Source organism: Vulpes lagopus, chromosome 12 (assembly GCF_018345385.1).
Source record: "Vulpes lagopus strain Blue_001 chromosome 12, ASM1834538v1, whole genome shotgun sequence".
Classification (NCBI taxonomy): Eukaryota; Metazoa; Chordata; class Mammalia; order Carnivora; family Canidae; genus Vulpes; species Vulpes lagopus.
In genome coordinates, this window is record NC_054835.1 from 7,770,386 (window position 1) to 7,789,818 (window position 19,433).

At 55.6% G+C, this 19,433-nt stretch overlaps 1 protein-coding gene and 1 long non-coding RNA gene across 2 annotated transcripts in view; one reads left to right on the forward strand and one right to left on the reverse strand.

The window, feature by feature from the left end:
- The window catches only part of HMCN2 (hemicentin 2), a 146,592-nt gene extending 128,162 nt beyond the window's left edge, over window positions 1–18,430 (forward strand). Inside the window, 13 exon segments of the mRNA XM_041724913.1 lie at window positions 4,762–5,031; window positions 8,326–8,475; window positions 9,891–10,028; window positions 10,137–10,258; window positions 10,663–10,900; window positions 12,044–12,106; window positions 13,115–13,249; window positions 14,317–14,445; window positions 14,968–15,288; window positions 15,835–15,954; window positions 16,822–16,948; window positions 17,937–17,973; window positions 17,975–18,430. Of these exon segments, the coding sequence (XP_041580847.1) occupies window positions 4,762–5,031; window positions 8,326–8,475; window positions 9,891–10,028; window positions 10,137–10,258; window positions 10,663–10,900; window positions 12,044–12,106; window positions 13,115–13,249; window positions 14,317–14,445; window positions 14,968–15,288; window positions 15,835–15,954; window positions 16,822–16,948; window positions 17,937–17,973; window positions 17,975–18,283 (2,159 nt within the window). The 3' untranslated portion in view covers window positions 18,284–18,430.
- LOC121473028 lies at window positions 481–18,275 on the reverse strand. Its single transcript, XR_005983075.1, has 4 exons — window positions 18,211–18,275; window positions 4,225–4,290; window positions 1,478–1,548; window positions 481–786 (listed from the first exon to the last, which is right to left on the reverse strand). It is a non-coding gene; the product is annotated as an uncharacterized LOC121473028 (long non-coding RNA).
- Window positions 18,431–19,433: the final 1,003 nt, after the last annotated feature.

Sequence of the window (19,433 nt, forward strand, 5' to 3'; positions counted from 1 at the left end):
ATCGTGGGTGGAATTGTTTCCTTCATTTGATTTTTGGATTTTGCATTGCTAATATACAAGAATCCAATTGATTTTTGTATCTGACTCTTAAAACCTTGCTAAATTCATTAATGATTCCTGGTCATTTTTGCTAGATTCCTTAAGAGCTTCTGTGTATAGGACTTTCTACACATCATCTATGAGGAGAGACAGTTTTACCTCTCCCTTGCCTCTCTGGATATCTTTCATTTCCTTGCATTGCTGCTTTGCATTGGTTAAACCCTCTGATACAGGAAGTGGAGAGAGCAGATGGCCTTGCCTTGTTCCTAGCTGTAGGCAGGGAGCATTCAATCTTACACCGTTGAGTGTGATGGCAGCTGTGGGGTTTTGTAGGTGGCTTTTTTTTTTTTTTAATATATGTTTTATTTTTTTTTAATTTTTTTTTTTATTTATTTATGATAGTCACAGAGAGAGAGAGAGAGAGAGAGGCAGAGACACAGGCGGAGGGAGAAGCAGGCTCCATGCACCGGGAGCCTGATGTGGGATTCGATCCCGGGTTTCCAGGATCGCGCCCTGGGCCAAAGGCAGGCGCCAAACCGCTGCGCCACCCAGGGATCCCCTGTAGGTGGCTTTTTATCAGGTGGAGGAAGTTTTATTTTATACGTAGTTTGTTGAAAATTTTTGTCATGGACTGCAGGGGGCAGAGTGGGGGGTTCCAGACAAGATGGTGTAGGCGCACTTCTCTCCATTCCTCCTGCTGCGTACAGCTGAACACCTTGGACTTTACATAGAGGACAAACATTGATTCTGAAAGACAGAGAAAAAAAGATTAACTGAGGATCTTGGGACCTGTGGAGTGACATGGCAGTGGATTCCCTCATATCTCTTTTTGCCTTGTGTATCCTGGGCAGGATGCTTGAGAAGTCAACAACCTGGAACTGCCAAGGCTCTTTACACACATATACAAAGAGCCCTGACAAAAGCCTGCTCCTCTTGCTAAAGGGCCAGGAAAGGAACAACACAGCAAGATGGAAAGCTTTTCAATAATGACCACCCTACTCCAACCAAACATCGTGAAAAAAACTATATCCCCCCACCCCCAAGCCCTATCAGTGAAGACCAAGTGGGTGGGGAGCCTGCACTTCACCCTTGTCCCCTATCCCGGGCATCCCTGCATCCCTCCTAGGGGGGTGACATTAGCTGAGGCCAAGTGAGGGGCAATACAGGTGTTTCCCCCAGCCAGAGTGACATCGGCAGAGAGAAGTGGGAACCCTGAACTCCCATGCCTGTCCACCAGTAGTGGAACACCTGTTCTGGGGTGCCCAAGGAAGCCAGCTAGGGAAGCTGGATTTCTGCCCTCATCTGGCAGCAATGAGGCAGCACCTCCTTTCCCTTGGCAGCAGCCGAGGAGGCCTGCTAGGATGGAAGATTGACATAAGAACCAGAGGCTTGTCATACTCAAAGTGTCTGGGAAGCAGTTGAAACTCACTCGTCTTACCAGTAATGAGGAAAATCACAACTTGAATGAGAAGAGCTGATCCACTAGATATCAATAGATGTTGGAATATTCTGACAAGGATTTAAAAATAAGTGTCATTAAGAATGCCTGGAAACATTAGAAATGCTTGACACACGACAGCATGAATGGGAGCTACAAAGAACCAAAGGGAAGATTTAGGACTTAATCGATAATAAAATGAAAACTTCCATGGACAGGCATAACAGCAGTATGAACAGGACAGAGGGAAGAATCGGTCACTTTGAAGATGTAACAATAGAATTTACCTCGTCTGAACAACAGAGAGAAAACAGACCCGAAAGAAACAAGAAGCGAAGCTTCAAACCCATGTGGGTACCTTGGAAGAGCAAAAGCGTTAAAATTTGATGAAGTCCAAATTATTGATTTTGTATTTTATAGACTGTGGGTTTGGTATTATATCTAGAAAAAAAAAATGTTTGCCAGCCTAAGGTCACATCCTCTCCTATAAGGTTGTCACTTTTCATTTTTACATGGGACACACGTGGGATTAAAGCTGAACTCGCACATGGTGGCATCAGAGTCCCAGAGAGAAAGGAGAGATGGGTGAGGAGTATTCAAAGAAATGGGAGCTGAAATTTTGCAAAAATTTCATGAAAGATGAAAGCCTATAAGTTCAAGAAGGTGAATAAAACTCAAACAGGGTAAGCCCAAGGAAATTCTGCACCTTATGCATCACAGCCAAACTTGCCAAAAATTAAGGGTGAAGAAAGTAAGACCCCATCCTCCTCCATCAGTGCCTTTGCGTGTGGCCATGGAGTGATTCAGAGCTCAGGCAGCTATGGGGTGGGCCTCGGCTTTGACTCTTGCAGGCCCCCAACCCCGTCCCAGCCCAGATTCCTGCACGGGTGTACATGGTCCACGGCAGTCAGGGATGTGTGGAGAGCTGATCTGGCCTTTCCACGGCTCCCCCATTTCCAGGCTCTTCTCATTAAGCTTCCAGCTGTTCCCCTGGCTTCCTCAGGCCAGCAGAAGTGCCAGTTCCTGGGCAGCCCAGGTGGCTCAGCGGTTTGGCACCGCCTTCCGCCCAGGGCATGATCCTGGAGACCCAGGATCGAGACCCACATCGGGCTCCCCGCAGGGAGCCTGCTTCTCCCTCTGCCTGTGTCTCTGCCTCTCTGTGTCTCTCATGAATAAATAAATAAAACTTAAAAAAAAAAAAAAGAAGTCCCAATTCCCCATTTGCTTCCTGCCAGCTCTGACCCAACCCCCGACAATACCCCAGTGTCTCAGAATATGCCGGCATCCTTGTCTGCAAATCAAGCCAATTCCTTGGGATAGCAAAAACTGTAGGGTTCAAAGCCAGCCACATACCCCCACCCAAGCAAAACCACTCTGACGACCAAGGTGGACTGAGGATGGGAGATGAGAGCAGCCCTAGGCCAGCCACCTCCACTGTTCTTGCCTGAAGTTCTAGAAGCTTCTTGTGGATAAATGATTCTCAATTTGTTGTTTGGTTTTCATGGACTTCTAGGGCCCTGATAGAGTTTGGTTTGGATACTTTTGTCAAGTGTTGTATTTGGCTTTTGGGGGAGCAGACTTGCTGACTTCTTCTCATGGCTATGGCCAGCATCGTGTTCTTGCTATTTCTGACCTTTAAGTGAAACCATTTCATAGGTGCTCTGTGTCAGGCTTCTTATGCACAACACCGTGTGAGAGGTGTGAGATTGCACGTGGAGGGCATCCACTCTCGTTGCTGTATGGTTTGCCACTACGTGGATGGCCATGGTATGTGTGCTCCACTCCACTCTGGGGCACTTATGAATAGCGCCGCTTCAGGATTCTAACACATGGCTTTGGCAGACACGCTTACACATTCCTGTTTCGGCCTGGATCCAGGAGGGGCTGCAACATACAGCAGGCGTATGTTCCACTTTAGGAGACACGCGCTGTGGCAGGCTGATAAGTGGCTCCCACAGACATGACCATGTCCTCGTCTCTGGAACCTGTGAATGTGATCTCATTTGGAAAAAGGACCTTTGTGGATGTGATGAAGGATCTGAAGATGAGGTTACCTTGGATTGTCTTGGTGGGCCCTAAATGTTACCACAAGTGCTTTTATAACAGAGAGGCATATAACTCATATATGGGGGGAGGCGGGGGGGAGGAAGAGGAAGAAGAGGAGGAGGAAGAGGAGAAGGAATAGGAGGAAGAGGAGGAGAATGGGAGGAAGAAGAAGAGGAAGAGGAGGAGGAAGAGGAAGGGGAGGAAGAGGATGAAGAGGAGGAAGATGAGGAAGAGGAGGAAGAGAAGGAGAAAGGGGAGGAGGAGGAGGAAAGGAAGAGGAGGAGGAGAAGGGAGAAGAAGAGGAGGGAGAGGGAAAGATGGAAGCAGAGACTGGAGGCACTCAGCCTCAAGCTGGGGAACGCTAGAAGCTACCAGAAGCCAGAAGAGGCAAGAAGCAGATTCTGCCCCGGAGCCTCCAAAGGAAGCAGGATCTGTGATGTTAGCCCGTGAAGCAGCGGGTTTGGGCCCCTGGCCTCCCAAGCTGGGGGACAGTAGACTGTTCCTGCTTTAAGCCGCTGCATTTGTGGCCGTCTGTTAGGGCGGCTGTGGGACCTGGTGGCCACAGGGTCGCACCCACTGGCACCTGCCATTTGCTGCCCCCTCCCCCCAGCTGCCCTGGAGGGTCTGTGGGAGGGTGGACAGGGATTGCCATTTTCCAGATGAGAAGACTGAGGGTCAGGGAGCCACATGGTGAGACTCACCCACAGCAGGTGACGGGCCCCGTCTCCTGTCCAGCACCAAGTGGCGGCTCCACATTGGAAACATCCCTGTAATAGACCCAAACAGGACACCAAGGTGGGCACTAAAAACAAATATTTCATGTCACCGCAAGGCACTTAGGATTTATCGTGGGGATAGAAAGGAAAGAAGCAAGCAAGCAGCTGTGAGCAATACAGTCATATTCTGGGAAACAGAGTCTCGAAAGAAATATTGTTAGAACCATAGTTGGATGTGATGATCACTTGTTATTTTTTTTTTAAGATTTTATTTATTTATTCATGAGAGACACAGAGAGAGGTGGAGACACAAGACACAAGAGTTCCAATGTGGAACTCGATCCCAGGACCCCGGGATCATGCCCTGAGCCAAGGGCAGACACTCGACCGCTGAGCCACCCAGGTGCCCCCACTTGTGATTAATTTTCCCCTTTCTACCTCTGCATTTTCTAACCGGTCTGAATGAATAATTGTATAAAAATAATAAAACGATCTCTAAAGCTGCCCTGGGCTCCCTGACAGGTGCCCCGGTGTTCAGCGTGAAGCCCCAGGATGTGACCGTGAGGCCCAGGGAAGACGTGGCCCTGCAGTGCCAGGCCTCAGGAGAGCCGGCGCCCACGGTGGAGTGGCTGCGAGCGGGCCAACCCTTGCGGGCCAGCCAGCGGCTCAGGACCCTGCCCGACGGAAGCCTGTGGCTGCAGCAAGTGGAGGCGGGGGACGCGGGCACATATGAGTGTGTCGCTCACAACCTCCTGGGCTCCACCACAGCCCAGGCCATCCTGGCCGTGAGAGGTATGGGGCATCCCCACTCAGACCTTGGAGGACGGACGGAGGCACGATCTCCTGCTCTGGTGGGGATTTGTGTGTTGAGGGGGGGGGACGTGGCCCCCGTGCCCTGCCGAGCACCCCGACTCTTCCCTTTGCTTAGAGTCACAAACTTAGGGGGAACCTGCTGGTGGGGACTTATGGGTCATCTCAGCTACCCTGCTCTTTACAGTTGGGAAAACTGAGGCTCCAAGGGGCTGTTTGCCACTCATACTGGACAGGAACCGTGGCCTTTCCGGCTTACTTGGCACAGACGTGTGTCCTGTTTTTGGATATTCCCCAATTCCGTGAAGTAGGCAGAATAAAACAAGGACCTTCATGGGCCCTGCTTTGGGGGTTGCCGTGTAATGAGGCCGTGGTAGGGAGGTGGTAACAGACCCTGCTTTCGGGTGTTAGCGACACCTGCCATCTCTGGCCTCCCCATTCAGCTCCCTCCTGCCTGAGGGCAGAGCCAGCTTCAAAATAGAGAAAAGGATTATCCTGAGAAACCACAGTAAAATGACTCAGGCCACACAATGGAAAGTCCCCAGATATTATTTCTGAAGGTCATTTCTGTGTCTCAGAAGCAAATACTCCATACTTGTGGCTTCGCATTTCCATCCCTGGCCGTAGCAGCTGTCGCTAATCTACCGCCGCACACAGTGCTCCACGTCCCCATAGAACACCTCTCCAGGTGGCTCCCCCTGAACTAACTGGTCTTGGGACTTGACACTTTGGCCCTTGCAAAGCCACTCAAAATCCATTGCCATCCCACTGTGGGACCCTTTCTGTTCCCTGGTCCCCTCATCTCCTGCAGACAGGGACAGAACACCACGACACACAGCTCCAGAAATCCAGTGGTTCTCTGACACCTAGCCATGGATGCTGTCTCGGGGGCGGCTTGAGGTCTGAGCAGACCCTCCCTTTATTTCAGAGCTTGGTCCCAGTCCTTATGCTCTTCTGTTCGGAAGCCCCCCAAACCACAGAGCTCTGCACATGGCCTCAGGATGAGTTTCCTGGGGCTGCCAGAGAATAGTCCTATAGGCTGGGTGGCTTCACAGAAATGTATTGTCTCTTTATTCTGGAGGCCAGAAATCTAAGGTCAGGGCATAGGCAGGGTTGGTTCCCTCTAAGGTCTGTGATCGAGGGTCCACTCCATGCCCCTACCCCAGCTTCTGGTGGTTTGCTGGCAACCTCTGGCACTCTTTGGCTCATAGAAGCATCACTCAAATCTCTGCCTACAAGTCCCCATGGCATTTCTCCTGGGGACGTGCCTGTCTGTAAATTTCCCCTTCACATAAGGATACCAGTTAATAGGTTAGGGCCCACCCTAATGACTTTATGTTACCTTGATCACCTCTGTCCAGACTCTGTCTTCCAATAAGGTCACATCCTCAGGTCTGGGGGTTAGGACTTTTACGCATCTTTTTAAGGGGGCATAATTCAACTCATAACAGCCTCCTTGCTTTTTAAATGGAAACAACCATTTTTAAAGTCTCCTCTATGCTCATTATAGGAAGACCAGATCATTTAGGAAAAAATCTATGAAGAAAAAATTAATTACCAATTTTCTCACCTTCAATGATCAGAAATAGCTTTACGCCATCACTTGGGGTATATTTTTTCCCCAAAATATAAAGAGAGGCTTTTTTCCTTTTTTAAAAAAGTTATTATTTTATTCACAAGAGACACAGAGAGAGAGAGAGGGAGAGAGGCAGAGACACAGGCAGAGGGAGAGGCAGGCTCCACGCAGGGAGCCCGACGCGGGACTCGATTCCAGGTCTCCAGGATCAGGCCCTGGGCTGAAGGCGGCACTAAACTGCTGAGCCACCCGGGCTGCCCTCTTACTCTGTTATAGACAACACCCCATGATAATAAAACCAGTCTATATCTTCTTCAGTGTTGAATATGAAAATATTCCACAGGGATACTTTCCTAACTTAACTGCTGTTGGCTTTGTTACATAAGCAACAGGTTTAGGTTTTGTTTTGTTTTGTTTTGTTTTGTTTTGTTTTGTTTCAAGTCCTCCCCCACCCCTGAAAACGACACTGTGGTGCACATCTTTGTGTGCTGGCCTGAATATGTCTATGGGGTCAGTCCCTCCAGGGGGCATTGCTAAAATTAGCTAAAACATATTCAGAGGTTTTGAGGCTCCCTCACTGTGAACAGTCTTCTGTTCCTCATTTCCCATCAGCCTGGGGGCCCCCTCTTGGGAGGCAAGAGGCTGCTGAGTCACCCTATGTCTGAGAAAGTTGATGGTGGCTTGTCATTCCCAGGCTCCAATTTCTTGTCCCCTTTGAAAAATGCCAGGCCATACTGCTGCCTTCGTATCTGCACCTGACTCCTTCCTCTTCCCCTTATTAAGATGCCAGGGGTAGGTTCATGGCCTGCTGCTGTCCCTCCCATAAACCCCAGAGCTGCGGATATTGATGAGAGATGTCCCAGATGGGCATCAAATCTCATCAGACCCCAGCTCTGGGCTGCAGGAAACAGCACTGCTTCCTGGAATCCAAAATTAACCAGCCCCTTGATTTACCCATTTAGGATCCTGGCAGTTGAGTGTTTTATGTTATTTTTCCAACAGATCATGGGCAATTGGTTGTTAATTTCCCCAGAGAGCTGGTAAGCAAAGAGGCAGGCTAGCTTCTATGTCTCAGCTCCTTGAATGCCATCTGTGCGGAAGAGACAGCTGGTCCATTAGCCAGAGGAAGTGCCCTCTGTGCCCACCCCATCCATCTGATTAGTGCTGGAGAGCACCAGCCTGTAGGCCGCCTGGCTGCTGTTGGAAATCCAGCTGCAGGGCAGCTGGAGCCAGGGCCAGTGATGAAATAAAGGATGTTCAGGTGACAGCATTCAGGTCCTGGCCTGGTGCCCTGGCTCCTCCAGCATGCCAGCCCCTCCATCACGGGCTCCTGGCATTTTAGATTTTAGAACCCAACAGGTCTTTGACACATCTGTGATCCCACCACCTCGTTTTAAAGATAAGCCAGCTCAAGTGTGTCTTAGGGGCCTGACTTGCCCAGAGATCTAGATAGGTGATGGCAGAGCCAGAATCAGAAGCCAGCACCATCCCAGTGCAGGGCACCTCTCTGAAGCCTCCCCCTCGCTTTCAGAGTCAAGATCCCCTGGGCAATGAGCCTATCACCCACAAGCTGTGTGGTCTTGGGCAAGTCACTTCCTGTCTCCCAGCCTCAGTTTCTCCTCTGTGGAGGGGGTGACAGTATCTGCTTGCTCTGAGGGCACAGAGGTGGATAACCTTACTGTTCTCCTCCCTCCTCACAGGGGAGCCCCACGGGAGCCGGGGCAGCATGTCCGGCGTGATCAATGGCCAAGAATTTAGCAGGGCGACCCTCAATACCACCGTGCAACAGGAGGCACGCTCTGGGGTCACCACCATCCAGAGCAGCATTAGCCACATCCCTGCGAATGTGGGTAAGTGGGGGCCAGAGCCTGTCCTGCGCCTAGGGCTCCTCCACCAGGAGGAGGCAACTCCCATGTTCTGAGGCTGGCTCAGGGCCTGATGGCTGGAGGGAATCTGACTGCCCCTAAGATCCAAGTCTGAGTCTTAGCCAAAGTGGCTTTAGGTGTGGGCCACTTCCTCCTCACCACCACCACCTCCCAACAGAACAAAGTAAAAATTATAGACTGAGACAGTGTGAAATAACCAGGATATGTGAATGCAGACAGATAATGCTTTGGAGATCACTGACTGCCAAGTGGGTGATCCCCGCTTCCCACACTGTGAAGAGCTGATAGAAAAGGCAGGAGTCAGGGGGTATGGATGGGCTGGAGGGGACAGAAAGGGGGAAGCGAGGAGAATAACCTTAGCTAGAAGGCCCAGAGAAGCAAGGAATATCCACTGTCACAGAGTCATAAATCAGTGTGCACTAGCAGATGGAATTTTCTAGAGTGATGTTGCAGACCTTGCTATCTCGCCCTTCCCAGGGCACCCTGGAGGTCCAGAACAGGGAGAGGACACTGCTGACTGGGTCTTTGCCAGAAGTGGCTGCTCCAGAGCTGCCCTCAACCACACACCTGTGTGAACAGTGTGGGGTCAGGGGGCTCTGGCTGGGGGTCGTTCCAGGCTGGCTGTCAGCAGGGATCGAGTGAGGTGGGAGGCTGCCCGGGTATGGCTGCTGTTTCCAGCTGCCCAACCAGGAGCCATGGAGAAGCAGCTGGCCCTGAGCCAGGTGGGCCAGCCTCCATGTGGTGGAAACAGGCATAGAAGGGTGAAGACGGTTCTGCTGCCCATGAGCCTGGGTCTTCCCCCGCCTCTCTTCAGATCCAGTAGTTTCCCTGAGAAGCTCAACCACCCCTGACCCCCAGCGAGTGGGGTCTCCCCTTTCCCGGACCGAGGCACCCCCTGCCCTGTGAGGAGGGCTGGGCATCACATGAAGGTCTGGGAATCCATGTCCAGAGCGATTTTTTGGTTCTATTTTCAAAGTCAATGGCCTTCCTCTCCCAGGCTCTTCTGGAAGGTGTCTGCAAGGTAGGAGACTTGTCTGGTTTTCAGCTTGGTCTGGCACATATGTCCCAGGCTTGGTTGGTGACCCAGTCACTCTCAAGATTTGTTCAACTGAGTTGAATATCAACAAGTCACATGCCCTTCTTTGTATAAGTGTATTTTGTTCGTTTTCACAACCACTCCACAGACTGGATATTTGCCTTCACCCCTTCCCAGGTCTGATCCAATAACTGACTCAGGTGATCACAGGGCTGGGCCTGAGCAGGGAGGGAAGGGGCTAAGCCCTCCTGCGGCAACAGGGAGCTACAGAGGGATCTTGAGCGGGAGAGTGGCAGCCCTCAGGATCTGGCCCTGACCCAGCCTCCACGCCCATCCCATGCAGGGCCCCTGATGCGGGTGCTCGTGGTCACCATCGCCCCCATCTACTGGGCCCTGGCTGGAGAGAATGGGGATGCCCTGAATGGCCACTCTCTGACAGGTGGCAGCTTCCTACAGGAGTCGCATGTGGAGTTTGCCACAGGTGAGCGGGGTGGGGGCATCTCCTTCCCAGTGGGCCACATGGGACTGAGGCCTGAGCCCAGGGCCTCTCCCCCATGCTGACTCCAGGCTGGGTGGGGATGGATTGCAGGAGAGCTGCTCATGATGACCCAGGAGGCCCGGGGCCTGGATTCCAATGGCCTCCTGCTCCTTGACGTGGTGGTCAGTGGTGTCGTCCCCGAGAGCCTGGCTGATGCAGATCTGCAAGTGCAGGTGGGGACTAGCCCCGAGGTGTGCAGATGAGGGCAGGGGAGAGGTGGGATGTGCTGCCCCAAGCATCCTCTGCTGACACCCCAGCAGGGGCTGGGGTGTGGCCTGGCCTGGACTTAGCCCAGTGGGAGGATGCCCTGGCCCAGCCTCTCAGGGACAGGTGTCTTGCCCATTTCATACACAAGAATGCCAAAAGGAGGTCACCTGCTCAAGGACTCACAGGCCTCCACCTCCAGCATCCCTGGCCCCTTGAACAGGGGGCTGAGGATCCTACCTTTGGAAGTTGAAATCCTAGACATTCTCTATCACCCTCCTCCTCCCTCTCCTCTCTCTCCTCCCCCTCCTCCTCCCCTATCCCCCACTTCTTCCTCCTCCCTTTCCTCCTCCTCCTCCTCCTCCTCCTCCAGGACTTTGAGGAGCACTATGTGCAGATGGGGCCAGGCCGTCTCTTCGTGGGCTCCACACAGCACTTCCTGCAGGACAGCCTTCCCACATTCCTGCGCTGCAACCACAGCATCCGGTACGACGTGGCCCAGGGCCTCCAACCCCAGCTGGTGCAGCACTTGCGGGCCTCGGCTATCAGCTCGGCCTTCGACCCCAAGGCTGAGGCCCTGCACTTCCAGCTTACCACAGCCCTGCAAGCTGGTGAGGCCCCTGTCTTTTGTCTCCACTCCCCCCTGCCCCAGCTAAACACCCACCAGGGCCTCCAAATGCACCTGCTGAAAGCCAAGGTGACACCTCCCCTCCTTGTCCACTCACTTCCAGCGTGTCCCTGCTCCTGTCCAACCATCCACAACCCCAACAGAGACACAGGTCTTCAGGTCACTCCTGTTCAAACCCTCCAGAGCCTCTTCCCCTGCCCCAGGGTGCAGGTCCAAGCCCACCCCCTCAGGCTGATGTCTAAGCCTCCAGCCATACGCTGCCCTCTGCTCAAGGGTGCCTGCAGCAGAGGCCCCACCAGGCAGTCAGGAGCCTCTATTAGAACCGTGGACACCCACATGGCCATGCTGTACATATTCAACCAGTGGATGCTAAATATATGCCTGTTACCCTTATTGAAGCTCCCAATTTGTTTTTAACATTGAACCTGGCACAGTGATAAGAACACAGCTTTGGGGTCAGACAGACCCTGGTTCAAATCCAGCCATACCATTTCCTGGCTCTGGGACCTTAGGGGCAATGCCCTGTCCTCCCTGAGCCTCAGTGTTCCCATCTATAAAATGGGCATAATATCACCCACCTTGCAGGGTATCGGGAGTAGCCAAATTTTCTCTGGAACCCTCACCTGGCACCCAGTGATTACTTTAGCAAGCATGCTATCCTTGCAGTAATTTAGGGAGCCTGGTCTCCTTTCTGTCTCTAGAATTCCTGTACTTCCTACCCCCACCAGGTGCTATTATTTACCCATTCTGCACATCCCCTTCCCCTTACACAGCCAGGGCCACATCCACCCCTCTGGATCCTCAGGAGTGTGCTTTTGCATGCATGGACATCCTGTTTTGTACTTTCCTTTCCTGGTTTCTCCTGTGTCTGCCAGCTGATAGTCTGGCCAGCCCACCATGGGCATGCCCGTGACATGACCCACAGCCACTGCCTCCAACTGGCCTGGGCTGGGAATGGGCTTGCAGACTGGCTGGGCATGGGCCTGGCTCAGGGCTGAGGGGGCATCGGCCTGGCCAGACTGGCAGGAGGGAGCTACAGCCAGGGCTGCTGTCTGTTCCGGGGCACCCTGGCTGCAGTGCCCTTGTGTCCTTAACGACCTATCGACCTATCACCTTTGCCTCGCAGAAGAGAATGAAGTTGGCTGCCCCGAGGGCTTTGATCTGGACACCCAGGGAGAGTTTTGTGTGGGTGAGTGCCTTCCCCTTCCCCTGGCATGGATGGTCTGAGAGGGAGGATGTGTCCTGGCCAGCCAGTAGGAGGGCCTGTGAGCACAGACCACAGGAGCTCTGCCCACCGCCCCCCCCCACCCCCGGCCCAGACAGGGACAATGTTCAGATGGCCCCAGCCCCTGTTCTCACTCCTGCCACAATGCACCTGGTCGCTTCTCCTGCTCCTGTCAGGCAGGCTTTGCCCTGGCCAGGGATGACAGGAACTGAAGAGGTGAGCGGGCCCAGGGGCAGAAGCTCTCCTTGGAGCTGGCCTCAGTGTGTGCAGGGCATTCTAGAGCCACGACCCTGGCCAGGGGCACACATCTCAGGACATGGCCTGTTCCTGGTGGCACTGGGTGCCAGCCTGAGGGTTACGACACCCTGTTTCCCTTCGGAATTGCCTACTATGAGGGCTGCAGATGGGAGAAGCTCAAATACTGGGGGTGATAGGGACCCCCAGCAGGCAGCCACCATGTGCTCCTGGTGTGCATACCTGCTGAGCCTAGACATAGCCTTGGGCTTTCCTGCCACTCCCTGGTCGTGCCCAGACAACTGGGGTTGGAAGTGAGTGGACACCCGTCTGCCCCACTTGCTCTACTTGTCCCATTTGCAAAGTTTCTGGACAACAAATGTGACCGTAGGACACTGTCCAGATGTTGACCCTCCCCATCTGCGTCCCTTCACTCCCACCAGTGAGGCCTGGCACTGCTAAGTCTCTGCTGTGCTTTGAACCAGGTGCCCAGGGGGCATCATCTGCAACCTTATATCAGATGCCCCAGACCAAGGCCTGTCGGTCCCTCAGGGTGGGCTCTCTGTTTCTGGGGAAGGGGCAAGATGAGGGAAAAAGCCAGCAGGAGAGGTGGGGCTTTCTTGTCAGGGGCTCCTGGGCCTGGGGAGGGGCCTGCGTCATTGATTGGCCAGGATCAGGGTGGCAAGGAGGGCCTGGGGGACATGTGTTCATCAGCTCCTGCCCCCATATCGCCCCCAGATGTGGATGAGTGTGCCTGGGACACCCACCTCTGCCAGGAGGGACAGCGCTGCGTGAACCTCTTTGGGTCCTACCACTGCCTCCCCGACTGCAGGCCTGGCTTCCGGGTGGCCCCTCATGGGGCCGGCTGTGAAGGTGACAGGGGCATGATGTGGGGCTGTCCATACTCCAGGGTTTCCAGGGTTCAGTAGAGGAGGTGCTCTGTGCCACTGGGACTCTGGGCCTCCAGGGAAAAGCAGAACTCTCTTGGCAGAAGGAGCCATGAGACGAGGGCAAAAGCTTGAGCCGCACTCCAAAGGTCTGGGGCCTGGCCTGGCCTGGCTGCTGGCACTTTGATTATCCTTGGACAAGTGTCTTTTCCTGTCCGGTTTCTTGTCTGATGAAGGGGCACCAGGTCAGGGAGGGCACACATATGCTGTGTCTGCTGCCGCTTCCCGGGTTCCCTCATGGATTGAGGCCCGGCCGGCCTAAAGACAACCTCTGAATCCTACTCAACGCAGCTTCTCCAGCAGCCACTGTGAATCAGCTGCAATTAGCCTTTGAGATGAAACTCAGGAGCTGCCCTGGATTGGCAACCTGTATGGCCTTTCTTGCTCCAGTGTTCTAGAACTTCATGATCATGGGTCCTCAGGCTCCTCTGAGTGGTAGGACCACCTAGCGCAGGGGCAAAGTGCAGGGGAACTCAGAAGAGGAAGTGACCCCAGGGCTCTTGAAGTGTCCATTCCACCCACACGGCTCCTCTGCCTCCTTTCTGCCCTCACTTCCTTCCTTCTCTCCAGCTCTTAGAGCTCTTTCCCTGAACCAGCTCCTACCACCTTCTTGCATGTGATCCAGTTTTTTCCCCCTGACCCCAGGGAGAGGTCCCACCCTGACGCCTCTTCACAGATAAGAAAACCAAGCCTGGGAGAGTGAGAGCTACTTGCTCAAGGACCTAGAGATATGGCAGCGCTTGGCCCAAACCTGGGACTCTGCCTCCAAAGCCCACCTTTTAAGCCCCTGCTTTCTTTTCGGACCTACAACCTTCTTACTCTCCAAAGCTGGCATAACTAGGAGAGGTGGTTCAAACCCTGGCATTCCACCTGGTGGCACTGAAGTTGGAAGAGGGGATGAGGAGGAGGCCAGACATGGAGAGGCGTACTGTATTCCCTGGGGGCAGGAGTGGGAGGCTCAGCCCCCCTCTGTCCACACCCCTGCCTCCCCAGATGTGGACGAGTGTCTGGAGCAGTTGGATGACTGTCACTACAACCAGCTCTGTGAGAACACCCCAGGCAGCCACCGCTGCAGCTGCCCCAGGGGGTACCGGATCCAGGGCCCTGGCCTGCCCTGCCTAGGTATGGGGACACTCGCCCCCTTGTTGGAGCCCGGGTCAGTACCACCTGGCTCATGAGCAGAGAGCGTTTATGACCAGGGTGGGGTGGTGTTGGGTTCTGTGAGTAGCAGCAGCTAACACTGATTACATCGCCCCACGCCCCCCATGTCCCCAGATCCATGCTTTGCTATCGTCTGGCACCAGACCTCACCCCCTACCCAGCAAGGTCACTATCCCCGGGAGCCCAGGAGGAGGGGGAGTGTAGGGAGAAGCGGATGGGTCCCAAAGAGGCTGAGCTGAGTGAACAGGCCAGTAGAGTCTGGGATGAGGCCGGGAGCTGGGAGAGGTTAGGGCCTCTGAGCAGCAGAGGCTGGCGGTGGTCCAGGAGAGGGAAAGCTGGTGGGGAGGTCTGTCTGTAGGCAGTGGGGGAGGACGCGGGGTTCTGGGGAAGGCGAGAGACCAGGAGAGAGTTGGCGTCGGGCAGAGTGGCCACGGTTAGCCCTGAGCCACCCTCAGCATCCCACCTGGCCCTGTTCCTTTCCAGATATCAACGAGTGCCTGGAGCTGCCCAGAACCTGCACCTTCCAGTGCCAAAACCTCCAGGGCAGCTACCGTTGCCTGTGCCCGCTGGGCCAGACCCTCCTCCGTGATGGCAAGACCTGCACCCCACCAGAGAAGAGTGAACAAAACGTGACCACTGTCAGCCACCGGGGCCCCTCAGTGCCTTGGCTGCGGCCCCGTGCCCCTGTCCCCGGGGGCTCTTACCATGCCTGGTTCTCCCTCCGGCCACGCGCAGGAGCCCTGAGCAGCATGGGCCGGGCCTGGTGTCCCGCTGGCTTTATCCGACAGAATGGTGTCTGCACAGGTAAGGCCACACGCCAGCAGCCATCCCCTGGGGACGCGCCCTGCGTGGTCCTAGGCTGGGTGTGTGGGCACCACGCCCCATGTACAGAAACCCAGGGCTCAACAGCAAGCAGGGTGGGCAGCGCATGCAGATAGTTACATCCTGGCTGCATATGCCGCCTTGAAGCCCCGGCTGTAGAATGGGCAGCGGGCATCTGAGAGGGGGATGGAGTATTTTCCCAACCATTTGACTTCAGGACACTTTACCCACTTTTGAGAAACACTCCTTTTGGTGCGCAGGAGTGAGGCAGTCAGGGCAGGAGATTTGCAGGAGTGAAGGAGGTGTGCAGGCTGACATGACACTGTGAACAGGGACTGGTGGGTATGGGGGCAGGGGAGCAGGGACAGCCCCCAGGCTCCCCATGGAGGCAAAGGGGAGGTAGTGGAGGGCAGACAAGCTTCAGCATCTGTGCCGGGAGCAGTGTCTCCCCACCCCCCATGCCTTGGTGAATGTCTGTGACTCAGTGTGTGTCTCTGCCTCCATCCCCCACCCCTGGGCCTGGTCCAGACCTGGACGAGTGCCGGGTGAGGAACCTGTGCCAGCACGCCTGTCGAAACACCGAGGGCAGCTACCAGTGCCTCTGCCCCGCTGGCTACCGCCTCCTCCCCAGCGGAAAAAACTGCCAGGGTGAGCAGTGGCCCTCCCAGTTCTGGAAGAGTCAGGATGGGGCTTCATGGGAAGAGGTGGCTCTCTCCAGCCACTTCTCAACCATCTCATGTGAGGGTGAGGCAGGGAGAGGAGCTCAGAGCACCCTAGGTGCCCACAGCCAGGCTGGAAGCCACACTCCACACAGTAACTAAGAGGTTGCATGGGCAGGCTCTGAGAGCGGTCCTGGAGGTCCATCACAGCTCTGCTGTGCATCCCTGGGCAGCTCACATCGCTTCTCTGAGCCTCAGCCTCCTGGTGAAGTGGGGCTAACACAGTCCTCCCCTAAACGGCTGGATATGTGGAGGGCGGGCGTGGAGACAGCATTCCAGCAAGGCAGCAGCTGCTAGTAGGAGCAGCAGAGTCTCCTAACACCCAAGCAGGGGAGTCCCCTAACTCCCAAGCCTAACACTCCAAGCCACTCTCCTTACTGTGCTCCAGGGCTGGGGCCAGCCATGCCCTTCACCCCAGCCCCGTAAAGTGGGAATCGGCCTGCCTTGCCTGTCTCCGACCATCACTCTCTGCCTGAGGATCTATGAATGTCCTCAATGGCTTCCACCAGGGCAGACAGGGGTCACGGGCAGTGAGCACCTGTCTGCCCAAGGGCAGCCCCTCACCTCCTCCAGTCCCTACAACCAGCTCCAAGGCTCAGGAAATTCCCAGGGTTGCCCACCTGGGGAGATGGGGAGGTGCCTGGAGCCTGCCAGCTGGGCAGTCTATAGATCAAGGTGGTTGGGTCTTCTCTCCTGCTTAGCCCCCACTCCCATGCCTTCTGTGGTTCCTGCCCTGGGCCCTTCCACTTCTCTTCACTTTTTCACTCGCATCTCTTTGCCAACCTCCCCCACCCAGACATCAACGAGTGTGAGGAGGATGGCATTGAGTGTGGGCCCAGCCAGATGTGCTTTAACACCCGCGGCAGCTACCAGTGTGTGGACACGCCATGTCCGGCCACCTACCGTCAAGGCTCCAGCCCAGGGTAAGGGTTGAGTAGGCTGGGGGGTGAATTGGGGCACATTGTCTGCCAGGAGCTGGGTGCTTCCATTCTGGCTCCTGGACCGCCAGACTCTTCCTCCAGAAAGGCCATGTGTCAGGCAGGGGCCCTCTTAGGGCCAGTGGGATCGACCCTGCCAGAATTCCTGAGTGGGACATCTATGCCCACAGGGCAGTGTGCCCTCATAAAGAGCACCTTCCTGCAGCCACGCGGGGTGCACACTCACCTGGACACTGGCATTTACTGCAGTGATGCTGCAGCTGGAGGCTCTGGGTGGAGCAGGGGGCACTCAGAGGCCAGAGAGAATTGGAGATGTACATGTGAGACACATGACTATGTACATAAAACCCTATACACGGGGACACACACACACACACACACAAAATGCCCCCACAAAACCCTAGGACTCCGACACGCACTGGCACACAAACACAAGACACATTTCCTCCGAGTCACTCACTGTGGCTACTAAAGGGACTCCTAAAGATGCACAGATATGGGGACCTCGGCGACAAGGTCGAGGTCCAGACAAGCTGGAGCCATGGCAGTTAGGGAAAGTGACTTGCTCTGGACTCTACCAGTCAGGAAGCCCAGGCCGCAGGGAGTGGGGAGGGCGTGCATGTCCTTGGCAAAGCTAAACACGCGTCTTTGAGACCTCCTCTCTCGTTCCAAATCCAGAGCAGGTGACTCAGCCCTGGGGTTCCCGGCGGACCTGGGGGACCCCAAAATGTGTGCCCACCAGGCTGCCCTGGGGCGTGGGCTGAGGAAGCCCGATGGGATTAGGGGACCCGATCCCATGGGAGGGGGCACATCTCTGGCTTCTTTGGGCCTCAGTTTGCTGATCTCTAGAGTGGGCTAACAGTGGTGCTTGCGGAGGAGGCGCGGGGGCGAGCAGCGCGCAGGAGAACTGCGGGGCTTGGGACGGCGCTCTGTCGGCCACCCGAGTCACTCGGTCTGTCCCGCCCGCCCGCAGGACGTGTTTCCGACGCTGCTCGCAGGACTGCAGCGCAGGGCGGCCCCTCGACGCTGCAGTACAAGCTGCTGCCGCTGCCCCTGGGCGTGCGCGCCCACCACGACGTGGCCCGCCTCGCCGCCTTCTCGGAGGCCGGCGTCCCCGCCAACCGCACGGAGCTCAGCGTGCTCGAGCCCGACCCGCGCAGCCCCTTCGCGCTGCGCCCGCTGCGCGCCGGCCACGGCGCCGTCTACACCCGCCGCGCGCTCACCCGCGCCGGCCTCTACCGGCTCACCGTGCGCGCCGCCGCGCCGCGCCACCAGAGCGTCTTCGTCCTGCTCATCGCGGTGTCCCCTTATCCCTACTGAGGGCGTGGTCCCTGGCAGCAGCTTTTGGGCCAGTGACCTCGGGGCTGGGGGACACGGCCCAGCCCCCACCGCGCAGGGGGCCCCCTGGCCGTGGGCTGTGGCGAGCCACGTCATCTCCCACCCCCGTGCGTCATCGAGCGCTTCAGCAAACAGGACCCTGCGTGCGGCCTTGACCCCCGGGACAGCGAGGACCCGAGTGGATGCGGAGCTCAGCAGCAGAGTGTACGGCCGCCCTTAGGTGGTGAAGCAGCCGACAGCACCAGGGGGAAGCCTGCTTGTCTGACCCGCTCCTCCAGGCTTGCCCCACGCCCCAGGGAGACCTGGCTGGGACCCAGCACCCAGAGGCCCCAGGGGAGGGACAGCCCCTGTGTCCTCCGCCCACAGCTGGCACTGTCATCCTGAGCCCCGTGTTGTATGTATAATATAAAAATGTTTTCTTTCAACCAATTCGACTTCTTCCTCCAGTTATTTTGCTTTGGTAAGGAGGGGCTTTGGTTGGTGGGAAGGCCGCCACCCTTCTGGTCCAGCAGTCCTGGACACTCTGCAAGAAGGTGGGGGAGGCTGGGGGTGTGGTGAGCTGGGGGAAGGAAGAGTGAGTTGTGATCAGAAAGGTAAAGGTAGGGGATCCCCTGGTGGCTCAGTGGTTCAGTGCCTGCCTTGGCCCAGGCGTGATCCTGGAGTCCCGGGATCGATTCCCACATCGGGCTCCCTGCATGGAGCCTGCTTCTCCCTCTACCTGTATCTCTGCCTCTCTCTCTCTCTCTCTCTCTCTCTTATGAATAAGTAAATAAAATCTTTTTTAAAAAAAGGGTAAAGGTATTGGGTCAGATCCTTGGGGCCTCTCTGTGCCATTGCAGAGACTTTGGCTTTGATGGAATGAACTGGGGACAGGATTAGAACATCTATGTATGTATTGGCGTGTCTCCAGTGTGCTGGGATAGGGTCTGAGTCTCCAGGGACTCCACCGAACTGCAGGGCGCTTATTGACCTCCCACCCTCCTGACCCCACCCTGGACTAGCTACAGCCCTTGCCTTGGCGACCCTGTTGCCAGCTGCCCTTGGCCACGGCCTCTGACAGAAAGGCGCTCTTTTGCACCTAGTTTGAAAAGGAGAGACCCTTCCTCCCTGCTCCCCTTGATTAGTGTGACAC